This window comes from Eriocheir sinensis, chromosome 28 (assembly GCF_024679095.1).
Source record: "Eriocheir sinensis breed Jianghai 21 chromosome 28, ASM2467909v1, whole genome shotgun sequence".
NCBI classification, from domain to species: domain Eukaryota; kingdom Metazoa; phylum Arthropoda; class Malacostraca; order Decapoda; family Varunidae; genus Eriocheir; species Eriocheir sinensis.
In genome coordinates this window covers 2,897,307-2,911,313 of record NC_066536.1, presented here as the reverse complement: position 1 = coordinate 2,911,313, position 14,007 = coordinate 2,897,307, and the positions used below count along the sequence as shown (strand labels likewise).

At 47.7% G+C, this 14,007-nt stretch overlaps 1 protein-coding gene across 1 annotated transcript in view; it reads left to right on the top strand.

Moving 5' to 3' along the window:
• LOC127004360 (nephrin-like) overlaps positions 1 to 14,007 on the top strand; it is a gene marked incomplete at its 5' end in the record, with an annotated part of 35,782 nt that overhangs the window by 5,405 nt on the left and 16,370 nt on the right. The window contains 4 exon segments of the mRNA XM_050871976.1: positions 3,646 to 3,803; positions 4,208 to 4,352; positions 8,958 to 9,088; positions 12,688 to 12,847. Coding sequence (XP_050727933.1) covers positions 3,646 to 3,803; positions 4,208 to 4,352; positions 8,958 to 9,088; positions 12,688 to 12,847 — 594 coding nt within the window.

Genomic DNA, 14,007 nt, shown 5'->3' with positions numbered 1-14,007 from the left:
TCCGTTGCTGTCCACAAGATTATGATCCACTCTCCTTCCTCCACCTCTCCATCCCTTATACGCCTCCACCTTTCAGCTGGTCTACGTGGGAGGAGGAGGGATGGGCCTCTCGGCCATTACTTTATATATCTTAAATAAATGGGGAGGCGGTGGCTGAGTCGACAGAGTGACGGCGCCGCGTTCAGGAGGATGCGAGTTCAATCCCCGCCCGGTGCCACCAAGCTGGGATTTTTCAGCCGCCGCCCACATGCTGTCCAGAAGACCAGCTATCAACCCGGACTCTAGATTCTAGGATTAAAGATGAGCTCCGGGAGGGCAGCATGAGTTAATGCAAGATGGCACCACTATAAACACTCACCTGCGCCAGAACGGGCTGGGCCGACCATCAGGGCCCCACCGGGAAGAAGCCTTGGGCTGACCATCAGGCCCCACCGGCTACTGGCGCAATAGGCCGAGACGTAAAAAAAAAAAAAAAATAAATAAAAAAAACAGCCTCACGCACACCCAATGCCCGCCATCCCGCCCTCAGTGTTATTTCCCACTCGTCCAATGCCTGACTATATTTTTCAACCCGTTCCCACTTACGCGATATTGTGTTGATTGTTGAGGGGGTGGTGATGAGGCCTCGCCCAGAAGTTGATTGCAAGGTGGAGATTGGATGGATAAGCAGAAAAACAGATTATAAAGTAACAGATGGATGCATATATATATTGATGAACTGAAACACATTACATGCAGATAGATAGAGAGATAGGCAGGCAGGCAAGCAGGCAGGCAGGACGGCAGGCGAGTAAGAAAAAAGAAAACAGTAGCCTAAAGACGTAAGAAAGGATGCATATAAAAGGAAAAGAAAAGGAACAAAAGAAGGCAAAATGGAAAATAAAGCCAACATACCCAAATAAACATGCAAAAAGAAGTTAAGTTTGTGTTGAGTGTAGCAAAATCTCCTCCTCAGCTCGTTGTGTATTATCCACTTTTCCACCAAGAACTGAAATGGCGCCGCTGATTGACTGACTGACTGACTGACTGACTCTTTCCAAAGGAGTGATCGCCTCATCCTACATTCCTGCATCCGTATGAAATGCCTCCCCGCTCCCCGTCTATATATACACACACCTTGAAATACTGCAGACAGCTTGGGGAAGGAAGCGGATTCGTACTCATCAATCATAAAAAAAAGTATGAATTATTACAGGGATAAATAAATGTGGAAATGAAGTGAGGAGGGGAGAGAGGATGCAATAACGTTTAGGGAGCTACTCATTCGAGGCGCGGAACGAACGAGGCAGCAAGACCGGCGATTACCTGGCGAGGAGATAAACGGTGCAGCGAAGTGAACAGGTGGATAAAGGTGTGAATTAGATTGTTATTTATTTAGGTTACTGTGTCGAGGTTAATTGGAATCTCTCTGAGTGTTTCTTTCTTAATCAATCTCTCTCTCTCTCTCTCTCTCTCTCTCTCTCTCTCTCTCTCTCTCTCTCTCTCTCTCTCTCTCTCTCTCTCTCTCTCTCTCTCTCTCTCTCTCTCTCTCTCTCTCTCTCTCTCTGTGTGTGTGTGTGTGTGTCTCTTTATCTATCGATCTCTGCTTCTTTCTATCTATTTATCTGTCTATCTATTTCATCGGGACAAGAGAGGCAGAAAACAAAGACTTTAATCATAATTTTATATACGAATACTTCACCGAGCTTTTACCCACCATGCGTCGGGCAGTGGCCAAAACTTTCCCGTGGTTGTTCGTCACCTGGCCGCCAGTTTTAGCTTTTGTTATCGCGATATTCGATACTTTCTGTTTCTGGCTGTTGATTCTCTGACAGCTGCTTCGAGTGTTTTGTGTCCATGTTTGTAAACCTTGGCGGGGAGTGTGTGTGACGTCTGTGTTCTTGAGGGCCGAGGCTGGGCTGCTTTTCTTGCCATCTTTTAACTCTATTTTCATGCTCCGTTTTTTTTTTTATTTTTTATTATTCCCTACTGATTGAAACGCTCAACTCATCCCGCGGCTTCTATGCTCAAGACTTTCTGTTCAAACTCATCCGTATGCTGACAAAATTTCATCATTCCATTCCCTTTACTGGCCTTCTTCGAAACAGCCTTCATTCTTCTGTTTCTCAGCTTTTGAAGTCTAGATTATAAAAAACACAGTTGGAAGCAGATATTATCAATGTCTTCCAGCTTCTCCCTCTGTCTTTTTACTAATGGAGCAGCGTCATGTGGACAGTTATATTATAGTTTTGTTTTGCCGGCCTGTCTCCCGCGCCATAAAAAAAGACATTGCGAGGCGGGGTGTGGCGGGGCAGGGCGGGGGACGGGGCGGGGCGGGGCGTGACCTGCCTCATGACTGCCGTGACCTCCCCGCCCGGCGCCGCCCTTCAAACTTTTCCACTTAGAGCGACGAAGAGCCTTGCGTGTGAGGCTCTCGACGCCCCCGCTGAGCTGAAGAGGCTCGGCGGATGAGGATGATTGACGGAGGGATTGACTCGAAGTGCTGAGGGTGGGGACGGCAGAGTGAGGAAGGTCAAGAGGGTAGGAAAGCGTGAGGAGAGTGAGCTAGAAAGAAAGGGATGAAGAAGGTCAGAGGTGGAGTGAAAATAGCCAAGGGGAGGCGGGAAGAAAATAGCTAAAGAAAGATATTGTGATAGAGGTGAAGGGAGCAAAGAAAAGGCGGTCTGTAAAGGAAAGGTGGCAAGATGGAGAGTTAGTGAATGGGTGATGAGGCTGGCCAGAGGAGGGGAAGATGAGGATGATCAGGGGGAAAGGAGGTGAGGATGAAGATGAGGAAGGTAAGAGGAGGAGGGGTACGAGTTGGCCAGGGATTGAGGCGCTGTGATGAGGCTTTAGAGTGACGTTTAATAGTTGAGGTTCTTTAGCCTTTCTATTTATTTACGACTACTAGAATTAAGTCAACATGTGTGTGGGGTGAGGGGGTGGGGGGAGTGTTGGTGTGGTGGGTGGGGATGGAGTTGGTGTGTGTGTGTGTGTGTGTGTGTGTGTGTGTGTGTGTGTGTGTGTGTGTGTGATATTCATATCCCTTCAAGTGCCCTTTAATTACCCCGTCACTCCACTTAAGTGCCGCGGATAAGATAAAAGTAAGATCGTTTTGCTTCTTTGATAACCAGACGACTCCACTGCAGAGAATACCAAGTCTTATTATAGCAAATGAGCAGCCAGCCAGGGACCCCACAGAGACCCCAAGAAGGCCAAAATGAACTCCGCGGTTAAGCACCATTAGAGTGATGATTAGACCCCTATCCTCCGACCCTTCAGGCTCTCAGCATATCTTTCACCGAAGCACCTCAGTTTCCATTAGTCCACCTTAACCCGTAAGCACTATATATAGGAGGCGGTAGTAGCACCACGACTAAGCGTTAAGTTGAACCTATATTCGCAAAACTTTTAGAACGATGGGTCGCGCCAGTACTGGGTAGCGACACGTCTTCCCAAAAATAGAAAACAACGGAATTCCAGACAGCGGGACGCACATAACTCTCAGACTTGAAAACATGTCGAGAGGATGATGCTAAAAATAAAACTGGGTCACACGCACGAACAAAAGTTTGAAGAACACTGACGTAGTATAACAAGCTTCCTGTCCTACACCCGCCTTCTCCGTCTCACCTCTCAGCATGTTTTCATTCTTCCCTCCCACAGTTCCGCCGCTCTCCGTGACGCTGGGGCCAGGCTCCGGGAGCGTGCTGACGGTGCGGGAGGGCGTCGGGCAGACCCTGACCTGCGAGGCGCTGGGCTCACGGCCGCCGGCGAGCCTCGAGTGGTGGAAGGACGGCAATGTGCTGTCCCTGCCGGCGAAGGTGAGCTGAGCCTCCTGCTGGGAGAAGAGCAATTGTGATGGTTATTGTAGCAGCAACAGCAGCAGCAGCAGTAGCAGCAGTAGTTGTAGCTGTAGTAGTAGTAGTAGCAGTAGTAGTAGTAGTAGCAGTAGTAGTAGCAGTAGTAGTTTTTACCGTAAAAGAAGTCGCTTAAGGGCAAAAAAATAATAAAAATGAGAAGGAAAAGCCCGCTAATCACTCCCCTATTAAAAAAATGTTAGAAAAGAATAATAGGAGCTGTTGCTTATAGTAGTTGTAGAAGTGGTAGTAGTAGTAGTAGTAGTAGTAGTTGTAGTAGTAGTAATATTTGTTGTTTTGTTTTGTTGTTTGCTGCAAAAAAAAACAAATTCCTGCCTCTCTCACACCCCCGCCTTCCCTGCCCACAGGAGGAGGTGGAGGGCGACATCTCCCGCTCGAGCGTCACGGTGGTGCCCGAGGCGCGTGACCACGGCTCCCTGGTGACTTGTCGCGCCCACAGCCCCAGCCTGCCCGACCAAGGCCTCTCCAACGCCACCACGCTCTCCGTCCTCTGTGAGTCACCCGCCGTAACCCTACCCTTCAACGCCCTCCTCTGCTGCCCTGAACTCCACCCCACCTCTTAACCTTGCACCCTCCCACTCCCCTCAGTCACTCACAATCCCTCTGTCCCTAAGCCCACTACATCATCTCCCTTCCACCTTCTCATCTTCTGTCTCCACCTCGGACACTTCCTTCCCTTCACTCCATAACTTCCACACCCTCCCTTGACCTTCCCTTCGCTATTTTAACTCCACTCCCCACCTCCTAGTCACTACCCCTCTTCCCCTTCTCCCCTTTCCCACATCCAATACACCATCACCTCTCCAACACCTTCCCTTCACCCCTTAACCTTCACAGCCCTACAGTCACGCCCTCTTAAGTTTAAACTCTGCGCCCCCTGTACAGTACCCTCAAGATCCTTCTATCCCCCTTCCTCCCGTCTCTACCCTGTCCCTTCAATCATAACCTCAGCGCCCCAAGTCAAAAACCCTCCTTCCTTCATCTCTCCCCAAAACCCATTACAGTATCTCATTTCCCCCGTGTCCTCAGGTCCTCCCTACCCCCCTCCCTCCTGTGGCATTTCCTCCCCACCCCTCCCACTGTCTACTCGCCCTTCTTTCATGCCTCCCCAAACTTCCTTACTTCCTCCTCCTCGCCAGCATCCCTCCAAATAGCACCTCCCCCTCCTTTATCTTGCAAAAACAGACCCCACCTCTCCGCCTTCCCCGCCCCCCTCCCAGTGTCACGGTAAACTGGTGCATCGCTTTACCTGCATAATTCCTGGTTTCCTCCTTCCCTTCCTCCTTCCCTTCCGCCTTCCCCTGCACTCGAGTCTTGGTAATTACGTCCCTTACCTCCATGATTACCTTCTTCGGCCACCCTCCGCCACGCGCTGTCGGCCCCGTCTTGTCACGCTTCATATCCTGTCGTCCTCTCCGCCACCACCACCACCACTACCTCAACCACCCCACCATGCTGTCCCTCCCTATCACCATCACTACCATCACCACCAACAGCATCACGAACACCACCACCACCACCAAAACCAACACAATTACGCTGTCCCTCCCCATTCCCCTTTCTCCTCCATCTCTTCACCCACGCTCTCCCGTCCCTCTCACTATACACCTCTTCCTCCCTCCATATCTTCATCGCGCTGTCCCTCCATCATCACCATACGTACTCCCCTTCCTCTTCCATCTCTTCATCATTCTGTCCCCCCCCCCTGTCACTATGCTCCCCTTCCTCCTTTCAACCCTTCACCACACTGTCCCTTCCCATCCATATCTTCCCCTTCCTCCTCAATTCTCCGGCCTTTCCCCTCACATCTCACTACGCTGCCCCTTCACTATCATCCCATCCTCAGCGTTCCTTTTTCATCTCATCCCTCATCTACTTTCCTCCACATCGTCGCCTATGCCAGCCTCCTCTTCATTAACCTTTATTCAACGTCACCAAGGCATTACGTACAAGCTTATTTAGTTGTTATTCTTTCCCCAGCTCCTCTCATGCTTCTCGTCTTTCCTCCTGAGCTTTTCCCCTTTTCATCTCATCCCTCAACCACTCTCCATCTCAGTTTCGCCTATTATCTCTTCTTTTCCTCACATTTAACGTCACTAGTGCATTATGTACAAGCCTAATTAGTCCTCTTTTCCCAACGCCTCATGCTTCACTTCTCTCCTACTCCTCCTTCTTCTTCCTCTTCCTCCCACCTTCTCGCCGCAGCTCCAGACTTAATAAATCATCCCCCGGACATTTTACTCATTACCTGGCGTCGTCACCCTCACGTAGGACACTCACCACCTGTGTTACGAGCCTAAACCGTCCACCTGGGCCTCACAACTCACTCCCGCCACCTCATTCTTCAGCTCATTTCCCGCCACACCTTCCGTCTCTCCTCCTGCTCCCTTCCTCCCTCCTTCATCTCTCTCCCTCTCTCTCTCCCTCCCTCTTCGCTTATTATGTATGTACGTCTTGAGTAGCCTTAATCTCACACACCCCAACTCTCTCTCTCTCTCTCTCTCTCTCTCTCTCTCTCTCTCTCTCTCTCTCTCTCTCTCTCTCTCTCTCTCTCTCTCTCTCTCTCTCTCTCTCTCTCTCTCTCTCTCTCTCTTCCTACTTGATTCCCTGCAAACCTCACTCTCTCACTTTCATCTCATTTTCCTCCGTTTTTGATCCTCCCTTTTCCTCTCTTTCTCTATCTATGTCTTGCCTCCTCTTCCCTCCTTTATCACTCCACTCTCGATCCTCCCCTTCTCCCTCTCTCTCCTCCTCTCTCTCCCCTCTATGCATTACAAGTCTTTCCTTTCGTCTAACTTCCCCTCTCGTCCTCACTCCACTATCAATTTCTCCTTTCCCTCGCTTGCCTCCTCCTCCTCCTCTTCCTCCTCCCCTCGCCACCTCCCCACCGCTTCGTCTCTTGCTTCTAGTACGAATTCATGTGTTGTTATAAACCCAAATGAAATGCAAAACAGGCTAAATTAATGCGATTTATATCCCTGGGAGAGAGAGAGAGAGAGAGAGAGAGAGAGAGAGAGAGAGAGAGAGTCATCGTGTATATCAAACTGGTCGGTGACGAGGCCAAGAAGAGAGAGAGAGAGAGAGAGAGAGAGAGAGAGAGTGTCGGGAGTTTTCATTTACCTATTTTTCTCGTGTGATTTTATGGGTCGATGATTTCATTTGTTATGATAATGATAACGACCTTAACGCATGGAAATGAACGTAATGATATTTTGAGACAGACAGACAGACAGACGAACAGATAGAAAGGTAGAAAGAAAATGGAAAAAATATACCTCTGGCCCAAGCAGGAAAACAACAAAGGGAAAAACAAACAAATTATATGAGAGAGAGAGAGAGAGAGAGAGAGAGAGAGAGAGAGACCGAGAGAGAGAGAGAGAGAGACCAAGCTATACAGCCGGCGCGGACACACTCAGATCACCGCCGCCAACAGGTTCTCCCTCCCGCCTGATTGCCGCTACTCAGACGCATTGCAAGGAGCGGCAGGAGGCGGGAGGACAAAAGGACGAGAGGCTGGGAGAGCAAGGCAATGGGAGGGCTTGATGACAGGACGATAGGACGAAAGGATGAAAGAACGAGAAGACGGTAGAGCGAGTGGACGATAGGGCAAGAGAATGGAAAGACAGGAGGATGAGAAGAGAGGGCAGAGGGCGAGGAGGGGAAGAGAAGGAGCGGAAAGAGACAAGTGCATTCATGGGGCGGGGAGTGGCATGAGCGAGAGGAGTTACCGAAGACCTGCAAAGAGTGGGTCTCATAGGGAAGGTGAAGCAAAAGAAGCAAATATGTAAGTGGGATGAAAGATACTTAGGTGGTTAGCGACAGAGAGAGAGAGAGAGAGGCGAAGGTCAAGCTAAACGTGTGTGTGTGTGTGTGTGTGTGTGTGTGTGTGTGTGTGTGTGTGTGTGTGTGTGTGTGTTGAAAAAAGAAAGAAAGATGGAAGGAAAGAAGGAAAGAAAAAGGAAGGAGAGAAAGAAAGGAAAGAGAGAGAGAGAGGGATAGAATGAAGGAAAGAAAGAAAAAGAGAGAATGTAAATGACAAGAAAAACGAAGGAAAAAAGCGAACAAGTCAAGGGAAAAGGAAGGAAAAGTAAAGAGAAAATACGGTGGAAGGATGTCAATAAAAGATGAAGGAGTAAATGGGCAATGAGATGAGAGGTATAAAAAAAATAGAGAAAGAGAAAGGTACATTTTATCTTACCTAAATTCTCCATCTATCTATCTATCTATCTAACTATTTATGTCTTTCCCTACCTGGCATCTTTCCCATAGAGCGTAAGGTTACCAAGAAAAGGCCTATCTATCTATCTATCTATCTATGTCTTTCCCGTAGAGCGTAAGGTTACCAAGAAAAGGCCTATCTATCTATCTATCTATCTATGTCTTTCCCTACCTGGCGTCTTTCCCATAGAGCGTAAGGTTACCAAGAAAAGGCGATCCCTCTTTCCTCCATTCTCAGTGGGTCTCGGTTTTAGCCTTTTGTGGTTCCGGTAATTAGGTTTTCTGGCTTCCTCCTCGGCGCAGGTAAGTCCCTTTCTATCCTCCCTCCTCCTGAAAGCTTATTTACCACTAAAGTTTGAAGAGGGTTGTTTGTGCCGGTGACCCCTGTGCGTATACGGCAATAAAAATGATGGTGATGGTAGCAGTTCAGTTCCCTTCTTCTTCACCACCCTCACCACACTTACACTTCTCCCCCCTATTCCCCATACCACCACAACCTGTCTATCTTCATCACCCTCTTCGCCACGATCATCATCACTGACCCACCTCAGCACCACTACAGTCAGTCTCCCTCACATTTTTTTAGTTCCCCACCACCATGCACCACGTCCATCACCACCACCATCATCATCACCACCCTCATCCCTCTTCCTCGCACCACCACAATCCGTCTCACCACATCACTATAACTCCCCACCACAACCAAAAACTTCAACACCACCACCAACAACAGTGAAAAGGAAGCAGTGATTAGCGGGCTTTTTTTCTCATTAATTTTTGCCCTTGAGCTGCTTCCTTCATTGTAAAAAAATAAAAAATAATAAGTCTCCCCACACCACCACCACCACCCTCACCACCCTCATTCTCCTCCCCCCGCAGACAAGCCCCGCCTGCAGCTGAGCCTCGGGTCGCACCAAAACCTGGACGGCGTGGAGGAAGGTGACCAGGTGACCTTCAAGTGCCAGGTAGACGCTAACCCCCAAGTGACCGGCATCCAGTGGGCCCAGGACGTAAGTATTGGGGTGGGTGGGGGGGGGGGGTGAATGTAAATGAAAGAAGGGAGGGAGGGCGGAGAAAGGAAAAGGAGGAAAGGGAAGGGAAGGGAAGGAATAGAAGGGAAGGTAAAGGTAAGGAATAGGTAGAAGGGGGAAGAAGGGAGGGGAATGGAAATGAAATGAAGGGAAAGGAAAAGAAAGGAAAGGAAAGGAAAGAAAAGGAGAGGGAACGGAAGGAAAGGAAAGGGAACGGAAGGAAAATAAAGGAAAGGGAAGAGAAGGGAAGGGAACGGAAGAGGAAGGTGGGGAGGCAAAAGGAAATGAAGGGAAGAAATCGGAATAAAAGAGAAGAGAAGAGGAGAGAAGGAAAGATGTGAGGACAGTGGAAGAAAGAACAGGAAGATAAGAATGAAAAGAGAAGTGAAGAAAAGGAAGAGGAAAGAAGGAAGGAAATGGAAACAGAAGGAAAGGAAAGAAAAGGAAAGGAGAGGAAAGGAAAGGGAAGAGAAGGTGAGGAAAGGAAAGGGAACATAGAAAAGGAAAGGGAAAAGGAAAAGAACGGGAAGGAAAGTGAAGACGTAAAACAATTTAAGAAAGAAAGGAAAAGAAGAGGGGCACACGAATGGAGGGGATATGGAGGGCAATTCAAGTTTGTGGATGGTGAGTAATGTCGAGTTCAAGAATCGGAAGGAAGAGAGGAAATGCGAGGTCAGAGAGTTGAAGACCAGGAAAAGAAGGAACCAAGAAAGGCGGATAAGAAAGCATGAAAGATGGAAGAGGGAATGCGGGTTAATGAATGGCGGGAGAGCAGATAAAGGATGGGGAGTCTAAAGATGAGGGCAAGAGAGGAGAATGGAAAGAAGGAACAGGGGATTGGAACGGTCAGAGGAGGAAGGGACAAGGAAAACAGGAACTTCTGGGGGACAAAAGGGGGAAAAAAATGTTTCTAAAGTAGGAGGAAAGGGAGGAAGGAAGTAGGGTAATAAAGGTACTACTATGGAGGGAGGAGGAGGAGGAGGAGGAGGAGGAAGGAAAATGAGGAGAACGAATAGTTTAGAAAGTAAAAACCGAAAAAAAAAATGATGATATATTGTTGCTGGAAAGAGTCTGGAACAATTGACCGAGAGAGAGAGAGAGAGAGAGACATGAATTACCTCCTTAGCCAGGGAGAGCGACAGAACCTTCACAAACTTTTTCAATTGTGGTGGATGTCCTGCCCCCCCCCCCCCTTACCCCCCACTAACCCCCCTCCGCCGCCCTCTCCGTCCCCTGCTGTAAATTCCTCGTTTAGAGAGAGAGAGAGAGAGAGAGAGAGAGAAATTCGGAGCGCGTTAATATATCTTTCTACCTCCGGAGAGAGACGATAAAAAGAGCGGAGAGGAAAGAGAAAAGAAGCGAGAAAAAAAGGAGTGAGAAGGAGATTAAGGAGAGATAATACTGATTCTCTTTCTGTCATTCCCTTTCATCCCCGTAAGTACTAGAGAAAAGGAAGAAGAGGAAGAGAGGAGGGAAGGAATAATGGAAGGACGAGAAAAGAGAGGAGAGAAACGGAGAGAGAAAGAAAGAAAGGTAAGAACGAATAAAGAAAGGAAAAAAGAAAGGAGAGAAAGGGAAAGAGAAAGTAAGAAAGGGAAGGACAAATAATGGAAGGACGAAAAGAGAAAGGAGAGAAAGAGAAAGGAGAGAAATGGAAAGAGAAAGAGAGAAAGAGAAAGGACAGAAACGGAAAGAGAAGGAGAGAGAGAGAAAGGGGAACGAATAGAGGAAAGAGGAAAAGAAAGAGGAGAGAAAGAATGCATGGGAAAAGAAAACAAACCTAAGAGTAAACAAAAAAAAAGGAGAAACTGAAAACGCAAAAGAATAAAAGAAAGGAGATAGGCGAAGGAGAGTAAAGAAAAGAAAGGAGAGGCGAGAGAGAGATATGGAGATGAGAAGAAAGTTTGGGAGAGATAAAATGGAATTGAAAAGGAGGAGGAGGGATTGACAGTGGAGAAAAAGAAAAGATAGGAAACAGGGAGAGGGAGAGACGTGAAGAAATGGAAAAGAGTGAGGAAGGGAGAGAGGGAGGAAGCTTGTGAGAGGGAGATAGGGAGAATTAAGGATAACAAGTGAAGAAAGATAAAACAGAAGAAAGAGAGTAAGAGAGAGAGAGTAGAAAGCAGGAGGAGGGGAATAAAGTTGATGAGAGGAAGAAATTAATGAAGTGAGAGGGAAATAAGGAGGAGGAAAGATAACAATTTAAAACAGGAAATTATAAGGAAGAGAGAGAGGAAGCTGGGAAGAAGGGGAGAAGAGGGCGCGACAAAAAAAAGAAAAAAGGGCGGGAACAATTTGCATGATAATAACACACGCCACGGCCTCGAGGGAGAAAATCAATGTTTTTTTTTGCTGCTGTTAATTTGTCCTCAAAGAGATTCACCTCCTAGGCCTTCAGCAGGTAACACAGGCCTAATGACCCTCCCATATACCTTTACCTCCTCTTCTTCTTCTTCTTCTTCCTCCTCCTCCTCCTCCGCTACTGAAGATGGTTATGGCCCTCTTCCTTTCAGTTCCCTCTTTTACCCTTCCTGACCCTTTCCTTTGTTTTCCTCCTCCTCCTCCTCCTCCTCCTCCTCCTCTTCCCTTCCTTCGTCAATCTCAAGACCCTCACCGCCCTACCATTCCTTTGCCTCACTTCTTTTCCTCCCTCTTTCTTTGCCGCCTCCTTCCGTCCTTCCCTCCCTCCCTTCCTCTCTCCCTCTCTTCCTTCTTCCCCCTTCAAACCCACGTCGTTCCCATTATCCTCTTGCTATTCTTTCTCTCACTCTCTCCCTTTTAACTCCAACGACACAGCCTCCTTTATTTTCTCCTCTTCTCTCTCCCCTTCAAATCCCCTTCGGTTCGGCTTCTCTTCTCTTCACCCCTATACCCCCCTTCTCCCCCCTTCTCTTCCTCTTCCCTCCATACCTTTCTGTTCCTCGTCTTAGAATTCTCTCTCCTCTGTCTTTGTATTTTTTTTTCCTTTTATGTTGGTATTTCTGTCGTTCTGTCTGTGTCTGTCCGTCTAACTGTATCTGTTTGTCTGTCTTTGTCTGTCTGTCGTATCATGCACACACACACACACACACACACACACACACACACACACACACACACACACACACACACTACACACAACAACAAATATGCACATACCCCCAACAAAAACACCACCCCCTCCACACACCACTACCCCTCCCTTACCCCCCCTCCCTGCACACACACACACACACACACACACACACACACACACACACACACACACACACACTGCACTCCCTACGTACCATCACCACCACCTCATTCTTCATCATCTTTTTCTTCTTCTCCTTTTCTTTTTTTCTTCTTTTTTCTTCTCCTCTGTTTCCTTTTTTCACCCTTCCTGACCCTCTATATTTTCCTCCTCCTCCTCCTCCTCCTTCTCTTCTTCTTCATCTTTTTCTTTTTCTTCTTTTTCTTCTTTTTCTTTATCCCTGACCACCATTACCACCACCCACCACCACCATTACCACCTCCCACCACCACCACCACTATCACCACCACCACCACCACCACTATCACCACCACCACCACCACCTCTTCCTCCTTCTCCCCAGGGTGTGCCGCTCCGGACCAACAATTCGATGGGAGTGCGCGTCGTGGAGGACAGGCTGGTGCTGGAGGGGGTCACGAGGGCCTCCACGGGGCACTACACCTGCGCCGCCGCCAACACCGAGGGCGCCCGCACCTCCAACGCCCTGCACCTGGCCGTCATGTGTGAGTGTTGCTTCCTGGGTGTTGGGTGGGGGAGGAGGAGGGTTGTTGGGCTCACTTGGGTCTTTCTTACCTGTTGGTGTGTTTCGTTGGACCTTGAGGTAGCGGAGGACAGGGTTAGATGGAGGAGACTCATCAAAAACAGCGACCCCGTAGACGTAATAACGCTGCGGAAGAAGAAGAAGAAGGTGTGTTTCGTTGTCATGGTGTTCGATGTTATTTTTGTCATTCTTTTTTCCTCGTCATCATTGTTTTTTTCCTCATTATAATCCTTTCCTTGTTTTATTTCTTCCACTCCCTTTTTTTGTTATTGTTATCTCGTTCTTGTTCTTCCTCCTTCTCTTCTTAAAGAACATAAGAACGTAAGGAGTCTGCAAGAGGCCGGTAGACCTGTACAAGGCAGCTCCAGTGAACCTTGTACTTATATGCTGATGTATCGTTGTCATGGTTTTCATTGTTATTTACGTCGTGCTTTTTTTTTCCTTATTTTTTTTTCCTTCCTATTGTCCTGCTTATTTTCCTCCTCCACTTCCCCCTCTTCATCATTATCATCCTTTTATTTTGTTTTCTTTTTCCACTCTTTTGTTCGAGTTCGAATTCTTGGACTGCATCATCTTTTCATCGTTTTTTTCTTCTTCTTCTTCTTCTTCTTCTTCTTCTTCTTCTTCTTCTTCTTCTTCTTCTTTTACTCCTCATCACCAGCATCTCTCTAATTTTCCACCACCTCTTCTTTACCTTCCTCTTGCTTTCCCTTCTCACTCTCTCTCACTCTCTCTCTTTCTCTCTCTCTGCTCTCCCCTGTCTCGTTTCTTTCACTTCCATCCTCATATCCCTCCTCCTCCTCCTCCTCCTCCTCCTCCTCTTACCGCGGCTCCTTCTTTTCTTCACTTAGTTTTCGCTTTCTCGGTTATGTTATATCTCTTTCTCGTCCGCATTTCGGTTTCCATATTGTTTCTCATTTTCTCCTCCTCGTCTTTCTTCTTTGTCGCCTTATATTATTTCCTCCTTCATTCAGTATTCCTTATTGCTTGTTCTTCTTTATTGTGTCTGAGTTCTGCCGTATTATCCTTTCTGTTTTTTGTTATATGTTCCTCCTCTTCTTTGTCATGTATTTACTAGACTTTTTTTTTCTTCATCTCGTGTTTATCATTGTTTTTTATATC